Source organism: Dendrobates tinctorius, unplaced genomic scaffold (genome assembly GCF_039654945.1).
Source record: "Dendrobates tinctorius isolate UK_male_01 unplaced genomic scaffold, ASM3965494v1 ptg000070l, whole genome shotgun sequence".
In the NCBI taxonomy this organism is placed as follows: Eukaryota; Metazoa; Chordata; class Amphibia; order Anura; family Dendrobatidae; genus Dendrobates; species Dendrobates tinctorius.
In genome coordinates this window covers 24,586,350-24,613,413 of record NW_027361738.1, presented here as the reverse complement: position 1 = coordinate 24,613,413, position 27,064 = coordinate 24,586,350, and the positions used below count along the sequence as shown (strand labels likewise).

Sequence of the window (27,064 nt, the reverse complement as noted above, 5' to 3'; positions counted from 1 at the left end):
AAAAAAATAACACTGATATTCTAAACATGATAAATATACTTGAACAAATAGATAAAGAGGTTTATATAAAACAGTGGCATACATGTAGACAGTGAAATGACATCAAATTAGACAAAGTACACAAGGATCTTGAGAGTAAAGACAAACCCACCGCGGTTCGAACCATATGACATGCCAGGCTAGACGGGGACTTTTTTTTTTTACGGCTGAAATTCAATTATAACTCAGATTAGAAAACTAAATTTACAATTCTTTCATTTTTTTGTAAATATACCTAATGATTTTTATATTTCAAATATACAAGCTGTTTAAATAAGATCTTAATGGGATAATACGACTTCTCATGAATAGGACAGGTATGCGAGGCAGCACAAATCTGTACCCGTGGTGACCACCTCATGTGGAAGCGGGTAGGGCCAGATTACCCTTTTAATGTTTTAGGCTTTTAAAGTATTTCCTTAGAACCAAGCATTGCTTTTACCTATTGTGATTTAGATTCGATGTTTACAGGATTGAAGCCTATACGATGCACTGATCACATAACCTGGTGGCTACTTTGGTAACCTGCATGCTGTGGTCGCAGTTGTTGTAGCACCGCTGGCATTTTTCATTGTTGCTGGAGCAGCGGAACAATTTGCCGTCTATTTTATATACTAGAAGCGATTGTTATTGGCTTCTAGTAAACTCGCTGACTACATTTTTATCGCAGGTTTACGCTTGAGAACCTACAACATCTGCCTTAAAGCAGAATATGCCGACGTTACGAATTAAAGCAAGGGTTCCAATTAGAAAAATTTGCAATGAAAACAAAGTATTTATCTAAAAGGAACGTAATAAACAGGACAGCTAATTTGAAATGTAAGAACATAATTAAACATTGAAGCGTCATGGGCCCAAGCTCCAGACCCGAAAGCTATATTTTGATGGCACTCATCAAATTGAAAAAGTGCACATTACCACCCCATTCAAAATCTATAGAGTCCGGTCGCACTTTAGTTTGGAGATCTGCAGTAATTTTAGTGTGCCAAAGGCTCATTTTTCTAGCAGTTGGTGAGGAGGCCGGCTTGGGCATGGGTTGGCTGGGAATGAGCTTGCATGTCAACAATTTGTGAAACCAAAATCCACTTTAAGTGCTCAAAAGAGAAGAAAAAAATTAAGAAAAAAAAAAATAACATGCAAACATATGCACTTTGCTTTGTATCTGTCCATAGAAATTCATAAGTACAACTTCTGCTAACAGAAACCTAAAATAACAGCTTCAATACACAGCGCCCTGTAATATGTACATAGGTTGAAACTTTATTACCTTTGTCGAGTTACTGAGATTGGATTTCCGGTTTATGAAAATAAATATTGTATTTGTGGAGCTAGGTCTAATACGTCGTCTATCTGACAAATGGTACTTACATTTGCAGAGCATTGCAATAATTATTAAAACAAGAATATGAATGTGATCTATATATATATAATATACATAACTCCATACACAAACTCAGTCACACACATACAATTGCCTAATGTCATAAGTGCCATCCTTTGTCCCAAGAATTCAGACAGGACTATATAAATATATTTATTTTAGAAAACAAATATGCAAATCTTGATCTAGCCTCCTAAATTAGTGGTATGTTCAGACTTTTGCAATGTTTCTTGTTGTGTTTTTCTTTTTTTTTTACGCACAATAAAAAAAAAATTTGAGGATGGCATTTTTATATGTCCAATTTATACAATGAGAGACTTAAAATCAACATGTTGTGTACCATGTGTTTTAGACACTTCCGTCTAAATAAGGGAATGTGGCTTAGCAGAATTTAGTGTGGCTTTCCGAAAACCCAGGTGTAGCCTAAAATGCAACACAATACCCCAAACCTTACTGAAATAAAGAAAGCGTTAAGAACCCGGTTCATTTAGCGATGCACCAGCGATCCCGACCCGGTCAGGATCGCTGGTGCGTCACTAGTGAGCTGCCACACAGGCAGATCTCACTAGCGATGCTCGTACTTACCTTTCAGACGAAGCGATGACCGCCGTCTTCCGCCCGCTTTCATAGCTCGCTCGTTGGCGCCAGCAGGAAGCCGACGATGAGAAATGGACCAGCGATAGCCAGCGGGGCAGCCGGTCAGAGGTAAGTATCACATGTAGCGATATCGCTGCTGCGTCACAAATCGGTGACGCTTTAGCAATATCGCTATGTGTAAAGCCCCCTTAAGGTCGGGATCAGACTTGCGAGAAACACGCACGAGTCTCGCGTTTCAATACCTGGCACTGCCGCCACCACATGGGACCGGAGTGTGCGGCTGCATAGAAATACATGCAGCCGCACACTCTGGTCCCAAGTGCCGGTGGCAGTGCCTGGTATTGAGACGTGAGACTTGTAAAAATTTCTCGCAAGTGTGACCCCGGCCTAAGCCGACTAATAGGTGGTTTAAGTTTAGACTTAAAAACCTAAAGATGCACCTAATTGATCACACTGCATGAGCAACTTTGCTAAATTTGCCATAATTTTTAAATTGTCTGGTCCAGTCTAAAAATTAAACTACCTGTTCACAGAAATTAGGATAGTAAATCTGCCAGTGTGGTTTGGCAAACCAGTCTCAATCCTTTATTTTAGTGCAGTTGAGTATAGTCTTCCTAAAAAACATACCCACCACCTCCAAAAACACAACACATAAAAGCCTATTCTATGCACCAGCTTTCTTACCACTGCATGTTTAACAAAAATGTTGTGATCAGGAAAAAATATTTTTTTGCAGTTTTTATTTATGGCTCTCTAATAACCCACTAACCCCAATGAATTAAAAAAAATGAAAAAAAAAAAAAGCTTTAGCTGTTAAAATGACTTGAAAACAAAGTTTTGATATATTGATTAACTTCAGTATGTTATAAAGAATATATGCTGATTTACATTAGTTGTGCTTCTAGAAATTGCAATTATTTGCAAGAATTTTTTGGAAGTTTAACAAAATCAAATAATCCTTATTTATGTGATAAACACATAATATTAATCTCACTCTCCCAATCAAGCCTTTACGTCTTATATGTATGTGATGATATATACTAAACGGTACCAAACTAAAGCATACCAAAAAAAAAAAATATATATATATATAAAATATAAACTAAAACCATGGAATGTGGAAAGAACTACTTAGCTCCTGATGGCTATGTACAAAATGTTACACAAGAAACAGCATATTCAACGTCAGGTAGCATCAAACTATATGCAGCTTGCATCGTTTTAACATTACATCTATATAAATAAGATTTTCTGAAAATTTTGTTTAAATATCAGATCTCCGTACAAAATTACTTCTTTGTAAAGGTGACTGCAGATTAATGTTTGCTTACCATAAATACAAACTGATTGTATGGCCATTTACAAACTGCGTTTGTAACATGTTCGTGGCCCTGAGTCTATCGTTATTCATTTCACTATGTGGTTCATCGTGAAACCTCAGTTTCTTAAGAGGAAGATGAATGAAAACTCATTAAAACTTGAAGGCTTTTACAAAATGTAGAATACATGATACAGGTAAAATATCTTTGCTTTCTAATGCCTAATAATAGAAAATGGATATTATTCACAGCTTCATCTGCATTAGCTTTATCCCTCTATCCTCGGAATATTTAAAGGAACAAAAACATGGCTACCTCTGAAAGGTATTCTAAAGAATAGTTCACATCTCTGTAAATCCACAAATTTAAGTGCGGCAAAGAAAAAAAAAAAAAAAAAATTATGACAGCGTTCAAAATTCATCTATGTTTGTGGAAACATTTGGGGTGGCTGGATTAGAATCTTGAGAAATGGCTGCAACTGTGACGATTCTTGGAGAACCAAGGACTCCGGTGACAGACGCATCCAGGTCCCCTGAGGTTACAATAGCCAAGGCTGTTCCGCCTCCCTTTTTGTTCTGATGGGTCTTCACGTGCTTGGAGAGATGGTCACTCCTCATGAATCTCTTTGAACATTCCGGACACTCAAAACGTTTTTCACCTAAAAATTAAAAAAAATATATAATTTTTTTTTTTTTTTTTTTAAAAGGCTGCCATGTATCCATAAATATTTCTGAATGTTATCGTCATGATAAACAAGGGTATGTACAAAGATGCTGACTAATCAGAAACAGAAGCGGTCTCTTTTAAAAGGGAACCTGTCACCGATATGTTTGACAGATATGACATAATGCCACCATCTTTCAGGCCTGGTATACAGTATTTCATAATGCTGTATATCTGCCCCAATCCAATCTGCAAGGCAAGAAAAAGACCTTTTATTATGCTCACCTGCGGGGCGGTCCGGTCCTTTGGGTATCGCAGGTGTTGGGTCTGGAGCCGCCCTTCGTCTTGAGAAGCCTTCCTCCTTCTTGCTTTGTGTGGATGATGCATCCCTATGTCATCCATAGTCTCCCCGACATCGCGCTTGTCAGGACAGAGCAAAGCACTGCAGTGCGCAGGTGCCGGGAAAGGTCAAAGAGCGCCTGCGCAGGAGCGTGATGCCGGGGAGACTGTGTGGCTCACGTAGGGAAGCGTCATCCACACGAAGCAAGGAGGACAGCATTGCAAGAAAAAAAGGAGGCGCCGGACGAAGATCAGCAACACCCATTGGACCGAAGCGCCTCACAGGCGAGTATAATACAATGGTCTTTGTCTTGCAGGCCAGGTTGGGGACACATATAATGCTGTATATCAGGCCTGAAAGGTGGTAGCCATAACTCTTATCGCTTTAAAGGGGTTTTCTCAAGTTAGGAAATTTTTCCCTTCCACAGGATAGGGGATAACTTCTAGATTGCTAGGGGTGGGGTGGGGGGAATCTTTCAAAAAGCCTTATATAGCCAATCTGACACAGATTTTTAAAGGATGAACAAAAGCCTCATCAGGTCTAAAGAATAATACCAGATATCATCAGATACAATTAATATATGTAGTTTATATTATGAAATGTGATGATGACATATGTTTTAAACAGGTTTCATACAAACCACTTGAACAACAAGGTTTTTAGAGACTACAAATCGCAAAAGACCCCATGACAAGTATATCTGTGTGTAGGTAATAGTATAAATTTGTGGCCTATGGCCTCCTATTTTTATGGTGATTTTAGCAGTCTTTTCTAATATATGCATTGGTGAGTGTAAAAAAGGTCTTTGCCTGTAGGAGAGACGTTCCCATGGTACCTGTGTGAGTTCTTCTATGTCTCTGCAGCTCATCACTTCTGGTGAATCTTTTTCCACAAAATATCCAGTTGCATACGAAAGGTCTTTCTCCGGTATGCCAACGAAGATGGGCTCGCAGATGGGATGTCTTCCCGTAGACTTTACCACAACCTTCAATATGACAGATGTGCTGTTTCTTTTTCCCAGGCTCACTGCTGCTTCTAATAAAACAAATACATATGTGGAACTAATCAGTATAAAAAGTTGTTCATTGTGGCACCTTTAGAAAGGAAAAAAAGAAAGACTTTCAGAATCTCATTTTCACTATGAAGATGTGGACATTGACACAAGTATGTGGCAAGTACAAATTCTACCAACCAGACAACACAAAAAAAAAAAATCTGAAAAACAAAAACCACAAAACGTAGAAAAAAGTCAATACCCGATTACTAGTGATTCACAACAACCATACGAGAGCCCTGGGACCACGAGTGCCAACACCGCTGGAATGGCGTCGGCACAGGAGGGGAGGACAGGATTTTTATTTTATCAGAGGCAAACATTTAGATCAAGAAGGGGGATGTCCTGGTAGTCGACAACTCCTTTAGGTTTCCTAAAATCTGGCAGTGTGTAACTTGACTGTACTGCATCGATTTCAGAAAGGATTATACAGCCATTCAGGGATAGATATATAAATTACGTACAGCATCCTTATTGTGATAAGTGATTTCATGGTGTTTACAGATTATATTTTTTTTTAATCGCTGTCGGATCCACTTAAAAAGGTTATTTGCCAGCATAAAATGACTGTTCAAACCAAGCACAGTTACTCGGTGCACCCTTAGCATGGACAAACTGTTGCACCTTTTCACTTCCTTGTTTTCCCCATCCATCTCCAACCTTATCTGGCTTTTGTATTGCTTGGTCACAGCGAGGGTGCACCGAGTACCTGTGCTTGGCTTGAACAGTAATTTTTAACCAATATTCTCTTCTACTGGCTTTCTTTCTTTTTAATATGTAGACAGGTAGTAAGTTTCCGCTTAGCCTTCTTTTTTGCAAGTTTAACATTCCCAGATCCTTTAACCCTTCCTCGTAGGACATAGTTTGAAGGTGCGCTGACCATCCTGGGTAGCCCTACTCTGAAACTGCTCCAGTTTTTCAATTATCTTATTTCACCTGACCTATACTCTATGGTTCTCTTAATACATCCTAGAACTGTGTTAGTCTTTTTGCTGATGCATCACACTGTTGACTCATGTGCAGTCTGTGATCTATTAGTATACCCAAGTTTCTCACACGTGCTGTTGCATAGTTCTATTCCTCCCATTCTGTAGATGTAATTTTCATGCCCAGATGTAGAATCTTGCATTTCTCCCTGTTAAATACCATTGTATTAGTTGCTTACCATTGATGAAGCTTATCTAGAGCCTTCTAAATCCTCTCTCTGTCTTCTCTAGCATTGGGCCCTCCATGCATGTGCTGTGACTGACACAGCGGCGACACATGCAGCGCCGATCAGTCATCAGAAATTCTAGTGACCCAATCAAAGTGGTGTCACGGACTATGGCTGTCAAGGTAGGACCCCTCACCAAAAGAGTGGACCCATCATAATAGAGAAATGTGCTATAGTACAGCTAAACGTATAAAACAACATAGATGGGGAATTACTCAGACAGGACATTATAGTTACAAGTTTTAAGGGAATCCATCTGATGAATTCCATTTCTCTTTTAAAGGGAATCTGCCACAATATTTTTTCTACCTAAACCGAGAGCAGCGTAATGTAAAGACAAAGACCCTTATTCAAGTAATGTGTAACTTACTGGACTGCTTTCTATAGTTTTGATGAAAAAACATAGATTTTTGTGATAAACTCACAGTAAAATCCTTTTCTCAGAGACGCTCATTGGGGGACACAGATACTGTGGGTGTATGCTTCTGCCGCTTGGAGGCTGACACTAAGTGAAAAAAAGAGGTTAGCTCCTCCTCCGCCATATACACCCTCGCCCCCATTGCGGGCAGAAATCAGTTTGGTGCCAAAGCAGTAAGAGGACAACAAAATCAGCCTTAATACAGGAACCACATGTCCAGAAAAAGACCACCCTCATATCACATAAAAAAGTGCATTAATAAAACAGAAGCCAACTTGGATATCAGGGTGGGTGCTGTGTCCCCCAATGAGCGTCTCAGAGAAAAGGATTTTACGGTGAGTTTATCACAAAAATCCATGTTTCTCCTTCGCCTCATTGGGGGACACAGATACTGTGGGACGTCCTAAAGCAGTCCCTGGGTGGGAGATTGACTCACCGATCCAAGCTACACGCACCTCCTGTTTAAAGGTGCGCCACCGCTGTTTGGAGAATCCTTCTACCCAGGCTTGCATCCGCTGAGGCCCGAGTATGGATATTATAATGTTTGGCAAATGTGTACAGGCTGGACCAGGTTGCTGCCTTGCAAACCTGTTCCGTCGAAGCCTAGTGCCGAAGCGCCCAAGAGGCGCCCACTGCCCGAGTAGAATGCGCTCTGATCCCTGCTGGAATCAGCGCGCCTCTAATGTGGTAAGACTCCTGAATAGTCAAACGAATCCTTCGGGGAGCACGAACAGCGTATCCATCTGACGAGAGGGTGCCGTCCTCGACACGTACCTCCGAAGGGCTCTTACCAGATCTAATGTGTCAAGAGCCTTTTCCACACGGTGCACCAGTGCTGGACAAAATGAAGGCAAGACAACATCCTCATTAATGTGAAATGAGGAAACGCCCTTCGGCAGAAACGGAGGGGCTAGTCTGAGCACCACCTTATCCTTATGGAAAGTGAGAAACGGGGCTCGGCAGGATAGGGCCGCCAGCTCCGAGACCCGCCTGATGGAAGTTATGGCCACTAGGAACACGACCTTCCAGGAAAGATACCGCAAAAAGACATCTTGTAGTGGTTCAAAAGGAGGTTCCTGCAAAACACTGAGGACCAGGTCAAGGTCCCAGGCGTCCACAGGCGCCTTATAGGGAAGTACCAAGTGGGAGACTCCCTGGATGTAATTGGTAGCAATTCTGCGCTGGAACAGGACGGACATAGCCGATATTTGTCTCCTGAGGGAGCTTGGGGCTAACCCTGAGTCTAGGCCAGACTGGAGAAAGGCCAAGATGTTGGGGATAGAGAATCTCAGTGAAGAACAACCGCGGCCCCGACACCAAGCAAAGAACACCTTCCAGGTGTGATGATAAATACGTGCCGAGACAGGCTTCCGGGCGCTAACCATTGTAGCGACCACCTCGCGTCCAAACCACGCCTGGGTTAGAATCCAAGATTCAACAGCCATGCCGTCAAACACAGGGCCCCTGAGTTCGGGTGGCAAATCGGCCCTTGAGAAAGTAGATCTGGACGCTCTGGTAGATGCCAAGAGACGTCGGCAAGTAGCTGCATTAAATCTGTGTACCCCGCTAGACGGGGCCAGTCTGGGGCCAGGCAGAATCACCGGAACCCCTTTCGTCCTTATTCCTTTGATGATTCTCGGAAGTAGTGGCAGCGAGGGAAATAGATATGCGAGACGGAATTGGTTCCATAGCAGAACCAATGCATCCACAGCGATTGCCTGCGGGTTCCTGCCCACGCAACATATGTGGGCACCTTGGCGTTCACTCTGGAAGCCATCAGGTCCACATCTGGAGTTCTCCACAGTTGACAACTCTGCTGGAATACCTCAGAATACAATGACCCCTCTCCGGACGCAAGACCCTGCTGGCTGAGAAAGTCTGCCGCCCAATTTTCCACGCTCGGGATATAGACTGCCGAACTCACCGCGTGGTTTGGTTCAGCCCACAGAAGCCCATGCCCCACCTCGCGCATGGTTGCTCTGCTGCGGGTGCCCCCTTGGTGATCTATGTAAGCCACCGCTGTGGCGTTGTCCGATTGAATTCGGACGGGGCGGCCTGCTAAGAAGTGATTAAACTGTCGCAGAGCCAGGCGAATTGCTCGTATTTCCAGTAAGTTGATCGGGAGGCGGGCCTCCTGCACAGCCCATCGCCCCTGGGCCGTGTGGTGGCAAAACACCGCTCCCCAGCCGAGGAGACCGGCGTCGGTGGTCATCGCCAACCAATGGTCTGGAGGGAAGGGTTGCCCCTGGGTCAGAGAGGAACTGGTCCTCCACCACCCGAGTGACCAACTGCCGATCGAGCGAAGGGATTCTCGTCCCAGGCTGACAAGAGGGCATGCTACAGAGGACGAAGATGGAACTGGGCGAACGGTATCGCTTCCATTGCTGCCACCTTTTTTCCTAGAATCATCATCCCGAACCGGATGGCATGAGGGACTGGTTGGTGAAGCGTCCGGACTCCCTGCTGGAGAGCTAGCGCTTTGTCCTGAGGGAGCATTACCGACCCTCGACAAGTGCCGAAGATAATTCTTGAGAAGGAACTCCTCTGAGCTGGCACAAATGATGACTTCTTCGCATTGACCTACCACCCCAAGCGGGCAAGAGTATCTAGTGTGATGTTGACATTCTTCCCCGCATGCCCGTATTGAAGAGCCCTTGACCAAGAGGTTGTCCAAGTAAGGCAAGATGACTATGCCTCGAGAATGCAGTAGGGCCGTGACAACTGCCATAACTTTTGTGAACCTCGGAGTCGTAGCTAGCCCAAAGGGTGGCGCTACGAACTGAAAATGATGACCGTTGATGGCGAAACTTAGAAACCTTTGATGAGGAGGACCAATGGGAATGCAGATAAGCATTCTGGATGTCAATCGAGACCAAGTATTCTCCCTGCTTCATGGCCAATATGACTGAATGAAGAGACTCTATCCGGAAAAAGTCTGATCCTGATGAATCTGTTCAGAAGCCTCAGGTCCAAAAACCGGTCCGCCAGGCCCATCCTTTTTGGGAGCCGCAAACAGGTTGGAATAAACACCCCGAGCCCTTTTGTGCTCTGGCACGGGGACAATGACCCCGTTGTGCTGGAGCGATTCGATGGCTCCTAACAGAGCCATTGCCTGGGTATCCACCCTGGGAAGACGAGAAAGAAAAAGCCGTCTTGGAGGGTATCTGACAAGTCTTATTTTGTAACCTGAGGCCACCAACTCCTTTACCAATGTGTCGCGTGCGACCCTGAACCAGACCTGGCGAAACCAGAGTAGTCGGCCGCCCACCTTGCTGGTGTCGTCTGGCAAACGCCTTGAGTCATTTGACTGACGATCTTTGGGATTTGGATCCCCCCAATCTGTGCTGCTGAGCACGCATTCTCCCCAATAGGTTGGTTCTATAAGAAACCTGCCGCTCCCTATCCTGGTTGGGGCGGCTTGAAGCGGCGAATTGGCCGCTGTGGTCCACCCGGGGTTGTGAAAGGCCCGGAAACGTGCCTGAAACGGGTGGCGAAAAGGCGGTTTAATCATTGTTGAGGGAGAAAACCGCTCTTTCCTCCTGTGGAGTTGGAGATAAGTTGATCTAACTTTTCTCCAAACAGGCGGGGAAGTCAAGGACTTCTTGGATGTAGAATCAGCCCGCCATGTCCTTAACCATAGAGCTCTTCTGATAAAAAAATTGCGTTAGCGGCAGCAAGTGCCGCGCAATTGGCTGCACCCACAGATGCATTGATTATGTAGCCTCCGGCCATCGCGATCTCTGATATCTCTGCAGGTAGATCTTGCCCCAGCACGACCCTGTTCCCAAGTTGCTGCGAACGAGGGAGAGAGCGCTGATTCTCCTATACTGAGCAAACCAAGCTCTCTATGAGGTGATCCGTGGGATCCTTAATAGAAGAACCGCTAGGTACGGGTAACACTGCTTTAGTGTCTAGGCGTGAAACCGGTGGATCCACCATCGGAGATTGCGTCCATTTTCTACGAAGGTCCAGGGCAAATGGATACGTTGCTTTGAGTGCCCTTTTGCCCCGAAAAACGCCAGTCCGGTCGTTTCCTGTGTCGCTGCACTATGTTCTCAAACTCAGGAGGAGTGGCAAAAAACTCTGAATGACCGCTTCACTCCCTTAAACGCCACCTTATGCCCCGTAGCCGCTCATCCCCAATCCCCAAGGTCTGATTGACGGCTTCTATGAGGCTGTCCCCTGTTTCACGTGACCCTGGAGTATCCGGGTCAAGGGGCTCGACTGAGTCGAAGTCTAAGATCTGCTCGCTATTAACCACTGGTGACGGGGAGCGGGAAGCAGAACTTACGGATGCCAAACGCACCGGATGGGCTGGGTGACACCGTGTGGATTCTTTTCCCCTCAGGTCTGCCTGGAATGAGAGCGGCCCCTGCAGGCCGAAGGCTCTTGTGAGGTGGAGGTTCCCTCTAAGGTCGGCGAGGCACTGACCCTGCCCCTATCTGGGGCCTGAAGGGACTCTATTGCCCTCGTAAGCGACGCCATGGACTGTGATAGGGCCGACTCCGGGGGGTTTGGGACATCGGTCGCAGTCACAGGGGAGGGCTCCTGGGTGCGTTCGGACTCGCAGGCCTCGCATAATCGCTTGCTCTGTGCCTGCGAGAACGCAGCCTGACGAGATGCATGCAGCGTAAAAAAAAAAAAAAAAAAAGTGTGCATCTTTGTTTTTTCGGACCCGCTGTATCTGTCCGCTGCTGGGGGGGGGGGGGGGGATTGGTAGCACCTCGTCTTTCCTGCAGCGTGGCCTTCCGACGCACTTACCCCAGGCCTGTGCCCCCTTGCGTCCTGGACGCCTCTTCACCTGAAAATTGCACGCCCCAGCTGTGGCACGGGCCTGCCAGTATATGGACCACTCCAAGGTGGTACTTCCAGCTCTGCGGCCTAGCCGCGCTCCGAAGCCGGGGACTAAATTTATTCACCGCCGCCCAGGCCTGAGAGGCGGGCCCCCGGAAGTGACACGGGGCCCAGAGGCGGGACTTCCGGCCGCGGCCTAGCTCCGGCAAAAGCCGCGGCCTCAATTTACCCACTGCCCGCGATGGGGGGGGGGGGCTCCACCTGTTGATTTGCCCGCTGGTCTCCATTCTGGTCCTGGCGCTTTAAGCTGCTAGCAATTGCACACCTGATGGGAGCAGGCACGCAGAGCCCTGAAGCCCAAGCCATCTTCCTCTGACGATCCTCTTCAGCTTCTTGAGCTCAGGTATGTGAGGGGGGCCTCGAACCAAAGGACGGTGCAGGCACCCTAGCTCCATCTAACCCCTTCAGGGGGTGAGGAGAGGGACCATCCGCCGCCTTGCGTTGGTGGAGCAGTGGGGGCCGCTTAGACTGTCTTGTGCCTCTGTACAGCCCATGGTTTCAATACCTAGGGGTGGTCAGGGCTAAGTCCAGCATCATGTCCCATGTCACGGGAGAGGATACGTGGAGGGACACTCGCACGTGCTCGCCCGTTGATGGTTTGGGGAAATCGGACCCTTTCAATAGGATCCATTGCCCCTTGTCTCATCTTCGTGGAAAAAAAAAAAAAGAAGTCTGGAGAAAAACAGATGTGTGTGCCTCCAAAGGACACTAAGCAAAAACTGATTTCTGCCCGCAATGGGGGCGAGGGTGTATACGGTGGAGGAGGAGCTAACCTCTTTTTTTCCACTTAGTGTCAGCCTCCAAGCGGCAGAAGCATACACCCACAGTATCTGTATCCCCCAATGAGGCGAAGGAGAAAAACAAACACTATTTTAATCAGAAGTACAATATGATTAGAGGACTAATAAATCTACAGGTAGTCCTCCATATTCATGAGCTGTGTATAACCCCGCCCCCACCAGTGATTGGAAGCTTTCTGCCAATGCTCAGAAAGCTTCCAATCAGTGGTGTGGGCGGAGTTATACAGAGCTCAGCATGCAGATAATGGCTAGATCTGCAAGAGAGTGCAGCACCTGACACATAAGTGGAATCAGGGTCTCTGCCCCTACATTTGGCCGCTCTGATGGGGGGGGGCAAAAAAGGCGCACCAGATTTCCTTTAATAGCAATAATGAGGTAGCGAAAGAAACCACACACATAAATCCTGCAGAGACATTTAATCCTAATTACGGTATAACATGTATATTTCAGAAGTTCAGTTAGTTATTCAATAGAATTACATTTTTTCTTCTTGTGAATTTCTACATAAAGCATGTGGTTTACTTTCTGTACTTAAAGAAGTCACTGCAGTCCTTACAATCAGAAATGAGCTCTGATTGTGTAGAATATGGCCCATTATACAGTAGTAGCATCCAAACATATCTGTGTGGGTTTAGAAATAGAAAAGAAGCGTGCATTTCCAAAACCATGAAAAAAAAAAAAAAAAAACCACGCCCCGACACTAGATCCGCTTCACCTGTAACAAGCAGGTTATTAAAGGGGCGGGGGTACAGTTTCACATCTGCAAGGGAAACAAAGGAAACACAAACAGAGGCTGTGCTAGCTCAGCAGCATTAATATTCTGTAATTAGGTCTTTTTGCAGCCATGAGCTTCTTAATTTACGCCACTTTCTGCATAAAAGTGACAGTGAATCTGTCCGTATAGACCATGCCCTCCTGCTAAGCTCTGCCTACATTTCAGGAAAGTGACAAAGCTGATGCGCAAAAATGTAGCAATTTTTGCCTTTTTTTTGCAACTGTCTTTAATGAATTATTTCCGTAGTTTCCTATACAAGCAATTCTAATTTTCTTCAACGGTTTCCTTGAGAAAAGCCGCAGGCAAACAGCGGTTGTCATTCAGCAATTGTACGGGTAAAATAAGAGGATAGGAGAAGGGGTCTGGGGTGCAGAATAAAAGTGAGGACGAGACAAAGTGGCTACATAAAAACCTGTATCTGTACCTGATTCTGCTGAGGATTTTTCTGAGCGGATTTGGCTAAATCTGCAGGTCAAATGACCTGCGTTTTACTTGCGGAATTAGTGCGGATTAGCCTGCGGTTTTGACACCTGGTGATGGAGGAGGTGTCAAACCGCTGCGGATTCCGCACAAAGAATTGACATGCTGTGGATTTAAAACCGCAGCTAATCCGCACGGAAAAATCCGCAACGTGTGCACTGCGTTTTTCAATTTCCATTGACTATAAAGGTACTGTACAACGCAGCAGAAACTGCTGCGGATCCGCAGGGCCAAATCCGCTGCGCATCCGCAGCAGAATTCGCAACATGTGCACACACGCTAAGGAGCAGCGGACCACATTTATACCATATCTAGGCCATATTTATTCACGTTTTATTGCCACTCTAGGAATTAGTACGATCAGAAAATGTTGCCCTTGGACAACAAAAAGGTCATGTACCCAATTATGGTCTAGGACCCCAATCTTTTCTAGCTACTAGGCCATTCATTTCCAAAAAGGTTTAGAGCCCTGTGGTCATTAAATAGCAAAAAGTCAATCAAACTATATGACCAGCTCACATGCCGTACACAGGTATTAAGCACTGGTGATATGATTTTGGTAATACTACAGCATCCCTAGGGCCATTAAAAGCAAAATAATATTTAAAGTGGCACGGTGGCTCAGTGGTTAGCGCTGCAACCTTGCAGCGCTGGAGTCCTGGGTTCGAATCCCACCAAGGACAACATCTGCAAGGAGTTTGTATGTTCTCCCCGTGTTTGCGTGGGTTTCCTCCGGGTATTCTGGTTTCCTCCCACATTCCAAAGACATACTGATAGGGAATTTAGATTGTGAGCCCCATCGGGGACAGTGATGATAATGTGTGCAAACTGTAAAGCGCTGCAGAATATGTTAGCGCTATATAAAAATAAATATTATTATTAAAGCAACCACAAGCTGGGGAGCCTTGGACACAGGATATAATAATCAGTGCTGGGGGTAGCAGGTGAAGGCATGGACCCTGTGAGAAATAACTACTAGCAGGTCAATCCCCAGTATCTGCATCACAGAAGGGGGCTGACTTAGCCAGGGAATTTAACTACATCTTGGGGCATGTACGTGGCCGTTGAGTTTTGCTCAGGAGGCCAGCGGCAAGTAGGTGCTTTATGGTCAGAGTTAGGACCATGAATGGATGAGTGAAATTGGCCTACTATACAACTTTAGGTCAGAATATGCACAAATTGGTATATGGTAAAACCAAAAACATTTTTATTATTTTTATTCACCAAATAACTACCATTGGCCATCTTTGAAAATAATCAGAAGAAACAGCTGGGATTAAAAGGAGTCATAAAATAGCAAATGTGCAATGCTACATACCTTCCTTCTCCTTCTCTGCAGTTAGGACATGAACATGCCACTCTTCTTAGTCGCTTTCCTGTCTGCACCTCTTGATCGGATGATGGTTGGGATTGCTGAAGCTGCACTTGTGTTATCTGGTCCGGACTGACAGCGCCGATGGTGGCATTCGCTAGTCCGCCTACTGCCACGGTCACAGGCGCTAAGGTGGCTTGTTGAACTTTGAGGCCATCAGCTCCATGCTGTTGACCTGTAGAAATTAAATCAGGACAACATTCTGAACAGGGTCAATGCATAAGGACGCCATGGCCAGTTTTCCAAAATAAGTTTGCACAGGTTTATTTGCAAGTCATCTTGCACTTTTGCATAAAAATGATATGGCAAAGACTGCCTCTAGCCATCTAAAGTGAAGACCATATCAAAGCCTAAATGAAATGCAGACCCTCTTAGGGCATGTGAACTTTATTGAGGATCCTCTATCTATAAAAGATCCAATGGCGAGCAGCTCACATCCTGGCGGACTCGGACCGATTTTCCATTACCTGGACGGTCACACATCTGAATCACTGGGAAGCAACACTACATTTTCTCTAGCAATTGCAGGGCAACGCCTGACCGGCTGAGGTTTTCCTGAACAAAATCAGGCCTCTCCAGGGACTTATAGTGAGTGGAAACCAGAAAGATCAGCCGTTTGCCTCAGTGATGGCATTTAAAAAAAAAAATAAAATGCTTTAAAAGGGACCTTCCACCAGATTCACCAAGCATGTTACACTGGCCACATCATTGACTAGTGGCTACAGAGCTACATAAAACATATTTGTTATTTCTCATCTCTGTTGTGGAGATATTAGCTAGTAAAGTGCCGATTATAATTTCCTCCTCAACCACGGGCCATTGGCAGAGATTCTTCACCTCGTTCACTTACTATTTTGTCCTTAGGGAAGCTCAAAGCTGGCTTTCTCTGTGTAAGACATGTAATGACACACAGACCTACTCTCTTCACTGATGGAATCTACTGGGATCACAAGTGGGGGCTGGGAATACAGCGCTTGTAGCTTTCACCACAAGGCTCTCAGCTCTGCTCTACTTCTCCTTCCTCCCCGCTGTGAGACGAAAGCTGAAACAGAGGTTTGTAAAAACACACAGCTCTGCTCTGCTGTGTGCAATAGGTGCAGAGATCACGGAGGAAATAGGGCTGTGTGTCATTACGTGTCTCACAGGAGAAAGCCTTCTCTAAGCTACTCTAGGGGTGTGTTTTTTTCCCCCCTGTATGTTTCCTCTTGCTTATGATTGGGTCAGTGCCATACATGACACAGAGTACACACCCCCAGAGACAAATCTGTTTTTTTTCTTTTCTTTCATTAAGAGGAAATTAAACTAATACCTTAGAAGCCACATCATGGAATAGTGGCTGCAGAGTGGAGTAAAACATTATTTTTCCCTCTCCATTGTGGAGATAATAGCTTGTAAAGTTTAAATATAATTTAGGCGATTTTGCAAATGGGCGTTACCAGAGGTTTGTCTCTGGGGGCGTGTTCTACCCCCACCTCTCTTCCTGCATGAGGTTAACCAATCATAATCATGAACTTTATTCCTCTTGGGAACCGCTGGCTTTCAGTCATGCAGACGCATCATTTTTTACTGCCTTCTGCGCATATGGGTTGCTGCTGAAGACCTCCCTCCGTGCCAGCATCAAGGAACGCCACTGAAACTTAGGAGACCATGATTTTTGCTGTATACAGCAACACTGTAAGTTCTGTACATAGCACAAGGGATCAGATGATCAGAGTCAAGCCCCTACGAAGTCTACCATATACAGTAAAAAAAAATTTAATACAATTAATTTTCCCCATTTAAAATGCTAACCTCCAAAAAAAAAAAAAAAAAATGTGGAATCGCCAGGTATGTAAAATCTGATCCATCAAAATATAAAATTAATCACTGTAAACATTAAAATGTCAAAAATTGCAGGGGTTTTTTGGGTAGCAGCAAGACCACACAAAAATGCTGTAGGAAGAGATCAAAACGTTGGATCTATCCCACAATGATATAAATAAAAAAACATCTTGCCACGCAAAAAAATAAGACCAATCAACTGAGCTGCTCTTTTCCCCCCCTCTGTGTGTTGTAGCCTGCTTATGACTGGTCAATCTCATGCAGGGGTAAAAGCACATTCTCCAGGAAATAAGGCTAGTTTCACACTAGCGTTCGTGGGCGCAGCGCAGGGCTACCGCTAAGCCTCGGCCACGCCCCCTCCGGTCAGTTCCTCCTCTGATCGCATGAGGCTGCATGCGATCAGCGTGTCCTATATTTAGCGTTGGATACGCTGATCATGCGCTGGTCTGATTTTGCTGGAGCTGCGACCAGAGAACAAAAATGCAACAGCAATATCAGACCAGCGCATGGTCAGCACACGATCAGCGTATCCAACGCTAAATATAGGATACGCTGATCGCATGCAACCTCATGCGATCAGAGGAACTGACCGGAGGGGGCGCAGCCGGGGGCGGGGCTTAGCGGCGGCCCTGCGCCCACAAACGCTAGTGTGAAACTAGCTTAACAGAAGTGAGACATTCAAAAATAAAACAGTCGTGTTACTCAGCTCTGCAGCTACTATTCCATAATGTGGCCAGTGTAACATGCTCAATCTGGTGAAAAGTCTGCTTTAAAATCCAGAGCGAGGTTCAGTAACTTTAGGCTTGTTGGCCCCAGTGCAAAATCTCCAACAGGGCCCCCAACTATCATGGCTTTTCAAAGGGGTTGTCTGGTCTGAGAATATGTCACTGACGGGTGTGTCAGGTGTTGGACCCCAACCAAACAATCAGCTGCATAAAAATTACTCTGCAGCACTCAGAAGTAGCCACTACACAATGAACGGAGCCGGTTCACATCGGACCACAGTAGGCGCTAATAACAGCTGACTGGTGGGGGTCTTGGACCCCAACTGATATGATAATACTGATAAGTCAGTCATCAATATCCTGTGCATATATAACCCTTTTAATAGCATCACGCCATGTTCACATGTTGCATTTTTGCACCGTTTTTTAATGCAAATTTTCAGCTGTGTTTCAGCAAAGTCTGTGAGATTTCACAAATCTCATGCACACATTGTGTTTTTTTTTTTCCTGATCATTTTGTCAAATAGGTTTGTTTTTGGAAAATGCAGCATGTCACCTCTTTCAGGGTTATTTAAACACTTCCCCCTCCCATTAAAAGCAATGGGTAGTGCAAAAGCTGCATTTTTGGGGCCAAAGTCTGATGAAGGCGCTTCATATTTTTTCTCATGCACTAAACTTTATCAGCACGCGCTTCATATTTTTTTTCATGCACTAAACTTTATCAGCACGCATAAAAGACAAATGTACCTAGACAACGCAATAAAAATATACAAAATAAAAAAAAATGCACCAAAAAAAAGCAGCAACAAGTAACCAAAACCTGCTTTTTTTGTTAGCAGCTTAAACTTCGCATAAAAAAAAAAAAAAAAAAAACACAGCAAAAACGCAACGTGTGAACATAGCCTTAGGGTACCGTTACACTACGCGACACACCACATTTCCCGACAACGATATAACCTGGTAAGGATCGCTGGTACGTCACTAAATGGTCGCTAGTAAACTGTCAAACAGGGAGATCTACTCAGCGACGCAGCAACGATCCGGCGATCCGTATAACGACCTCGGCAGTCGTTGGGACCTTGTCACACAGCAGCTATTTGACAACTCTCGCCTGCGTCCCTGAGTTCTGCGTCGCCAACAAGATTGCTCATCGCCGTCAAACACAAAAATGCATGCTGGCCAGCGGGACACCAGCGATCCAAAAACGGCCCAGGACATTTGAGCACGATCAGCGAGATCACAGCGGGGGCCCGGTCGCAGCTTTGTGTCACATGTAGAGAGATCGCTGTTGCGTCACAAAATCTGTGACGTTTCAGCGATCTTGCTATGTGAGACGGGGGCTTTAGTCTTCTGATATGGGTCAAAGGGACCTAGGTGCACTGCAACCCTTGCAGTTATACCAGTGTTTAAAAGGGTGTAAAGAGCAATTTACACTTAAATGCTGGTTACTAGCTGACAAAATATCTTTACCAAAGAAGAGTTCTTTTTACAAAGGTTGCCCACTTTGAAAACTTCTAAACCCATTAATCTATGTTAAACTGCACATCAACAAGGCCACAAATGATACATCCGTCCATACCCTCATGGTTAATCAGTCACAGTTTGCCATGATTTCAAGAAAAAAAATAGGCTTTACTGGACACAGGCGACAAATAGCCCAGGAAATCCAGCTCTGCAGCACTGTTATTCTGGCACAGTGTTCACCTGCGAGTACTAAAATCAAAATTTAGACTAGAGCTATACGGGAACAATGAAGGCACGGGGAGGTAGGGATGTCTTGGGAATCACAAAAGAAGTAGTGTCATCCTAGCCTCAAGGCAAAGGGGGTCAGGCAGATAGAACTTATGAAGAGCGGTGGAATTAATGGCGCTGTATAAATGAGTAAAATAAATACTGTACACAGGATCACAATTTGCCTGCAGTGAGCCCTGCAACAGAAAGTTTAGTAACGCTCATATATTTAACATTGAGGCTAGTTTTTGGTCAGGTGCTGTCTGTGTTTGTAGTGAATGCATCTAGATCTGAGGTCAATGTGAATTGAGGGTGTGTGGGGGGGTGAAATCACAATAGTCCCTATTTTTGTGTGTTTTACGGATGATGCAGCGCTTCTTTCGCAGGCAGCTCTCTGACATCCATACATGAACTGTCCACACTTTGTGCAAGTGACCGATCCAATAATTTCTACATGCATCTGAACACAGCCTTAGAGGCCGTATACATGGATTGACCAGTGGCACAATGCAACCACTGATTAGTAAATCTTTACTGAACGGTGGTCATTTAAATGCCTGTTTACACAGGCAGACCAAAGCAAATGATGTGCACCAAGTGACCTATAATAGATCACTCAGTGTGCATAGGCTGCTGTGTTACCCAGTGAGAGTCCTGTTTACCGCCAAGAACGATGCACAGCAATCACAAAAGATCATTTCACCCAACGAACGAGCGTTTTACCTGCTCATTGGCAGACTGTTTCCACTGCAAGATAATCGTTTTTAACAACGCTGTTCATGATCATCTTTCAGTGTAAATGCAGCTTAATGTTTAGCAGTAATTCCGAGTTTTTCACACTAAAATAATCCATGAGATATCATTTACATTAGCATTGCATCCTTGGTTTACACAGGCTGTGCTGTCAACCGACAATGATTTTTAGGTCAACGAATTATCTGATCTCCCATTGTTTGCTTCCTGAATTTTTTTTTTTAATGATTGGTAATATACATGCAAATGATTCCACAAACGGTCATTGCCCCAGAAAATAAAAAAGGCTCCCAATACTATTTGACTTCTGACATCCATAATAACAAGGCCTCATCCAGACACTACGCTGGACAGCCATGGCTTGTAGAACAAAACTTTTTATTGTATTATGCCTATTGAATGTCTATAAGTTTATTCAGAGTCGAGTCTGTGTAAGGCCGGGGTCACACTTGCGAGTACGATGCGAGAAACTCGCACGAGTCTCTCGCATCAATACCCGGCACTCGGGACCAGTGTGTGGCTGCATAGAAATACATGCAGCCGCACACTCTGGTCCCGAGTGCCGGCTGCAGTGCAGAGAATTGATGCGAAAGACTCGTGCGAGTTTCTTGAATTGTACTCGCAAGTGTGACCACGGCCTAAAGAAAATAATGTCCGGATTGGCCAAGGGCCTCCTGACCTGACCACAACAGCCGCATAAACGCCTATGAAGCAGTTGGTACTGGATCGAGAAACCTGTTGGCTGGTGGCAGGCATTGTGGTCCGTAATCAAGACTGTGAAACCGTATTAATCATATACAAACACATACAGGAAACACATACAGTATTTATAAGATTTCGACTGGGTTTTTCCCCTTTCACATACCTCCAACACTGGTAATTGTAACCGGTACTCCCTGTACCTGAACTCCTGCTGCACCAAGATTAGCAACGCTTACAGTCTGCAGATTAGGTACAGATGTAAAGTGGGCAGCATTGAGCGTGATTGGAGTGCCAGCTACTGTAACCGGTGCAATCTGTGCAATTGTCGTGCCACTGCTTGTGGACACCGGGGTTATGGTTAATTGTTGCGGTAAGCCGGCGTTCTGGACCTGCAAGTTCTGAAGACTCTGAATGTTCTGCACCTGCACCGTTTGCCAGCTGATCTGACCAGAAGGGGTTAATGTTGGGGCCCTTATGAGAACCTGGGTTGGGCTCAACGCTTGAAGCTGAACATTCTGCAGCTGTTGCTGCTGCAGCGTTTGTATGGTCTGTCCTGACTGCAGCTGAAATGACTGCTGTGGTATGGCTTGTATGATCTGCTGCTGAGGCTGCTGGATCTGGATTTGCTGTAAGACGGGCTGCCCTACAATTTGCACCTGCTGCAGAGCGTTTGATTGTTCAGACACGTTCTGGAGTCCATTGGCCTGCAGCTGACTGCCGCTCTGGTTCTCGGCCTCTGTCACAGAGGACGGGGATTCTTCTGCGGCACGCTCACTGCTTGCTGCTGTGCTGGTGAACTGGCCTGTTTCAGCTGAGCTGACCAGAGTATCGCTGCTAGTCAGAGTTGTAGACGCTGTGGTCGCACAGGTTGAGGATGTGGAGGAGGAGGAGGGAGATTCAGGCATGGTACTGACAGAGGAAGTTGTGATGGGTGTGGAGACCAGCTGATTTCCATTGGTGACTCCGCCATCTGAGGGTTGAACAATCTGTGCTGAACTTCCTCCAGCAGCTACGCTATTTATCACTGGCAAGGCGAGAGTCACTCCTCCTATGTTTATGGGTAAGGTTGTCACCACTTGTTGAGCCCCGGGAATGGACTGCAGCTGCAATGGTATCGACACTCCAGGACGAATCTGCACGGGAACAGTTTGGTTTGCTAAGTTTTGCGCAATAATATTTCCAGATGTTGTTCTGTTGCCAGCCGTGATAATGGCCTGATTATTGCCAGCAGGAATAAATTGGATCTGACCTTGTAAATCTTGCAGGGCTGTGGCATTTCCAGGGCTGATCTGAATATGCTGGCCTTCTACAGTCTGAATCTGTGGGATGACCTGGTACTGTACGTTACCCCCAGGAGTCTGGACTTGGATCACTTGGAACTGTCCTGGGGCTGCAGCAGAAGTGCTTGGTTTGGATTTTGATGGCGAAGCGTTCTCACTGGTGCTATTCGACGACGCTGCTGTACTGGCAGCTATGGAAATTCCTTGTTGTGCTATGCTGCCTTCTTTTGATACCGGGGGCGCAGCAGCCACAATCTGCCAAGCGCTTCCAGCCAGCTGAGTGGTCACCAATTCCAGTTGCTGTGGTTGATTCTGAAGCTGAACCAAACCTTGGCTGGGATCAATGATGATCTGCTGCTGTCCGGCACCTTGGTTTTCCCCTGTAGTTCCTATTTTACTGCAGGTGGCAGCTAGCAACGCCAAGGGCGATGGCTGCGAGTCCTAATCAAAAAAAGAAAGGAGGAGGATTTAGAGGCAGATCGGCAGTGTTCACATCTGATCTAACATCACAGGAAGTGGTCACAGTCTCAGAAATATCTCCTGACCCTATAACTGTTCTGCAAATTTGCATGCACAGGAAGCCAGAGGCATAAAATGATATGCTTCCGACGTAAACTTAGGGAGAGGCGGTTCACCTATTTAAGATGCAAACTGTCACAGCAGCGCGATGAAGTGCATCTGTCTCGTGTCTCAACAAAGTCAAGACTAAAAGATATTGCTGCATACATAGCCAGTTATCTCAGCAACGTTTACTGTCCACGAGACATCTGCCCACGCTCAGAGCTGGCACTGCTGAGCCACTCGCATAGTAGTGCCAATTAATTTTTTTTTTTAATGTTTCTAAATAAACCACTCTTTGCATTGCTCCACACTCCCTCCATATTCCTGATCCAAACTCAAAAACATCATACAGGAGTACGTGTCTGCTAGGTTCAGGGCAGGAGACCGGCAGCCAGGCCAAACATCGCAGTCGGTGCTCGGACCATAAATGTCGGATGTGTGAAACTGGCCTTATGTGAGGTCTTGGTTCACATGATCTGGTCATAATGCCTGATTATAGTCCTTGTTTTTCTAAACCAACGTATGTTTGCCCAGTTTTTTTCTTCTTCATTCACTAAGTGACCTACTGGTGAGCAGAGCCGTATGCAGAATTGCTGAACACCACAGTGACGTTGGCCAAGACACGGGTCGCACAGCTAAAGATCGCTCTGTGCTGCTGCTACACCGCAGCATAATGTAGGTGAAAAGTGCTGCAAGAAGCGAAAGACAAACGGCCTGACCTATCAGAACGACATCAAAACTTTGTGAAGTTGCATAGTTTTGGTGAAACTCAAGGCTCTAAAATTTTGTGACTTTTGGCGTTCTTACGCCATTTTTGGCATAGCTACGATAAAATGGGTGGAGCAGGGACGGGGGGGGGGGGGGGGGGGGCATGTCGACAACCAGTTATCAAATTCATGACGAACGGCGGTGTTCACCAGGCCACAAATCTTATTCCAGCAGGAACTGTAGTAGGATTTGTGGCGAGGCGCACACAGAGGCGTCCATCACTCCAGATTCATGAAGAGGCGTATACAGGTGCATCTAACTCCAGCACATCTCCCCATCAAGACTGGGGTGAACAACGCCACTCTTGAGGAATAAGGCTGAAAAAGGACCAAATGATTCCAGATTTTTTTTTTTTTTATTTGCTTGCGGCTGTCACAGCAGTTTGAGGGTTGCCATGAGACTCCATTCACCAGCATCATGCTGCGATGCAGCAGCGGTACAGAGCGGTTTGGTCATGTGACCTGTTTTAAGGCCAAAGTTGAGTGTAGTTGCAGCCTACGTATCGCCGTATGCTGCCTCCCTGAGAAAAGCTTTAAAATAGGACATGGAACACATCACACTTGTTTTTTTTTGAGCCCAAAAGTAAAAACATGCATGTGCGTCTGCATAAAATCTGACTGTAGGTAGTGTATGAGCCAATGCACTACTATAGGCACTATATAAAGAATCTGTAATACATCATGCCCTCCTGCCCAATTCGGCAGGAAGAATTGCATCTGCAAGCCAGGCAGTACAGGTGTTGCGACATCTGGCCGACTCCCAGTGAGCATCTCTCCATGCCTGACTACAGACTGCCCAGTACAGTACGCCATATTACACACATCCAATGCCTCCTCCCCTTTTATCATGTATTCTGCTGAAATGTGGTCTTTATGCTGAGATAACAGATGGTGCGACTCAATGCTCAGGATCCGTCAGTAATCTGTGGCCATTGGGCAGGAGCCATGAGATCCGCCTCTTACCCACGACATCCGTGCCTTCTCTTTTGATTAGCCGGCCTGGTGTGACGTGCGTCATACTGCCACTATGACATCATGCAAGGCTGGCTAAGGAGGCAAGAGGCGGTCCTCACGGCTCCTGTACGACGGCCACAGATTACTGACTGGTCCTGAGCTTTGAGTTGCACCAACATTAGCTGGGACCATTACTGCGGTCAGCTATGTACATTTAGCAGCAAGTGTGAATATGTCCTTGTAGTCATACCCACGGATATATTGGAACATAGATATCGCATACCATAGCTGGCTGTGAGTTTGGACATTGGGGTCCCTGAGGGGGAATCTAGAGAATTGTGTGATGACATCTGATGATGGGAGATTACCTGGGAGCCGGAGCCTTTGCCCTTTTTCTTGCCCTCTGTCTCGCTGGCTTTTCCTCCCTCGGTGGCCATGTCTTCCTCCGCCTGATCTGTAACATAATGAACACTGACATATGTCACCCAGCGCACAGGACACAAAGTTGCAATGATGTAGGTGAGCGGGGCAGCCCCATGTAGGGGAGCGGGGCAGCCCCATGTACTGCTGTCATCCCCAGCACCTGTCTGATCAGACCCCACCCCCAGGACAATATTGTAACACATGCTGGAGTAGAGCCATGGCTGCTGCTGTCACAGCCCACTGTCACCGGGCCGGGGGTCTGCGGTGGAGGCGGGGGTCTGCGGAGGCGGGGGCCCTGCTCCGGGGTGTTACGTACCGCTCATGCTGTGTTATAATGCGAGTACTTATTCGTGGCACTGATAACCAGGAGGACGGGAAGAGGCTAGGGGATGGGACGGGGGAGGATAAAAGGCCGGCTGGATGCTGGAGGAGGAGGGATGGGGGCCTGGCTCTCTCCCTGTACGGATGGCGGCGGTGCTGGCTGGCTGGAGAAGGGGGCTGTGGCGTACAAGCTCCGTCTCTCCCCGCAGCCGGGGCCCCTGATTGACAGCCCCGGAGAGGGGCCGGGCACAGGCCGGGGCGGACACCCCCTCTACCTCCCACCCTCCCCCGTCCATCCCGCCACGGGATCCATCGCCTCCATCCAGCCCCTAACCCTCTCGTGTGGTGAGGCCTCCTCCCCGGGTCCCTCCTCTCTCCCCTCCTCGCCATTGCTTACCGCACGTCCGCCCTCTTCTTCTCCGCGTCAGTGCTGCGCCGCCGCCCCCGTCACCGCTGGCTCCCGCCGGCCTTTGGGGCTTTATTCCGAGGGGCCGAGGAGCAATATTATTTTATTTTCTTATTTTCCAGCAGCTGCTGGGCGAGTCCCCTCCCCGGCTCCTCCTCCTCCGCACACATACAGAGAGCGGGGCGGGAGTGGCGCACACTGCGCCCTCCTCCTCTCTCCACTGCCGGGGGAGGCGGAGGAGGGGAAGCATTAACCGTCTCCTTCCCGGCTGCTGTACACTGACAGCCTGATGCGTGAGACTAGTGGAGCAGTTGCTAATAGCAACCAATCAGCTTCCGGCTTTCATGCAGAATGGAAAACTTAGAAAATGAAAGAAGGAAATTGATTGGTTGCTATAAGCGACAGCCTCACTTTATGTCTGTCCTAAAGGAAGCACCATATTGTATTTAGTGTATTCTTATAAGCAATAAAGTTTATTTAAAGCTCAAGTGTCCTGAAAGCTCCATATGTGAAGTATCATTGGGCTCCATAGCCGTGCCCTGGCCCTGTTAGTGTCTGTATTAGCTGGCACGCCTTTTTTTTTCTTTATACTGTATTGAATATGATATTTGACAGCGCCAGTGCAGTGACATCCCATAATAACATGTATGCAGGGTGGTATATGCTCAGTGGTTAGCACTGCAGCCTTGCAGCTCTGGGGTCCTGGGTTCATATCCCACCAAAGACAACATCTGCAAGGAGTTTGTATGTTCTCCCCGTGTTTGCGTGTTTTTCCTCCGGGTACTCCGGTTTCCTCCCACACTCCAAAGACATACTGATAGGGGATGTAGATTGTGAGCCCCATCAGGGACAGTGATGATAATGTCTGTAACGAGCTGCAGAATATGTTGGTGCTATAAAAATAACCATTATACATGAATATGTTTTACAATGGAGGTCAACAGGCCGGGCCTATGCGACCATACTGAAAATGAGGCCAGTCATGACCAAAAGTTGCAGACATTACTGACTCCTGTGTCAGGGTGCAAATGCAATGCCTGCATCAGGTCTCGGACTGGCCCTCGGGGAAACAGGTGAATCTCCTGGCGGGCTTCCCACCTTTCTATATGAGCAGTAATTGGCACAATACATTTGAGACACCGGCAGCATCTCATCATTCATTTATCTAAATAACTAGTTTATTACATAGAAGCAGAAGTTAATTTGTCAATGAGGGTAATGTAATATGTGTATGTAGCTGAAGTCACAGGTGCCCCCGGTACCTCAGTCTGACACCGCCTGCGCCTCTATAGTTACACCCATGCCCCACACGAGA

General features: G+C 46.3%; 1 protein-coding gene across 4 annotated transcripts; it reads right to left on the bottom strand.

Moving 5' to 3' along the window:
• Positions 1-46: 46 nt before the first annotated feature.
• On the bottom strand, positions 47-26,016 carry SP4 (Sp4 transcription factor). Of its 4 annotated transcripts, none has more exons than XM_073581468.1 (6): positions 25,741-26,016; positions 24,968-25,053; positions 21,201-22,758; positions 15,252-15,480; positions 5,175-5,374; positions 47-3,994 (listed from the first exon to the last, which is right to left on the bottom strand). In XM_073581468.1, the coding sequence occupies exons 2-6, from the start codon at positions 25,034-25,036 to the stop codon at positions 3,747-3,749; spliced, it is 2,304 nt and encodes a 767-aa protein (XP_073437569.1). In that variant the 5' UTR covers positions 25,037-25,053; positions 25,741-26,016; the 3' UTR covers positions 47-3,746. The 4 variants fall into 4 exon arrangements, with proteins under 4 accessions (XP_073437569.1, XP_073437568.1, XP_073437567.1 ...); XM_073581467.1 differs by lacking the exon at positions 25,741-26,016 and adding an exon at positions 25,339-25,658; XM_073581466.1 differs by lacking the exon at positions 25,741-26,016 and having other exon boundaries at positions 24,968-25,310.
• Positions 26,017-27,064: the final 1,048 nt, after the last annotated feature.

Coding starts and splice junctions, on each gene's coding strand:
- SP4 (XM_073581466.1), bottom strand. CDS start 25,225: ATGTGTTACAATATTGTCCTGGGGGTGGGGTCTGATCAGACAGGTGCT. Junction 22,759..24,967: donor GCAAAGGCTCCGGCTCCCAG/GTAATCTCCCAT, acceptor TTTTTTGATTAG/GACTCGCAGCCATCGCCCTT. Junction 5,375..15,251: donor TGCAGAGAAGGAGAAGGAAG/GTATGTAGCATT, acceptor TTGTTTTATTAG/AAGCAGCAGTGAGCCTGGGA.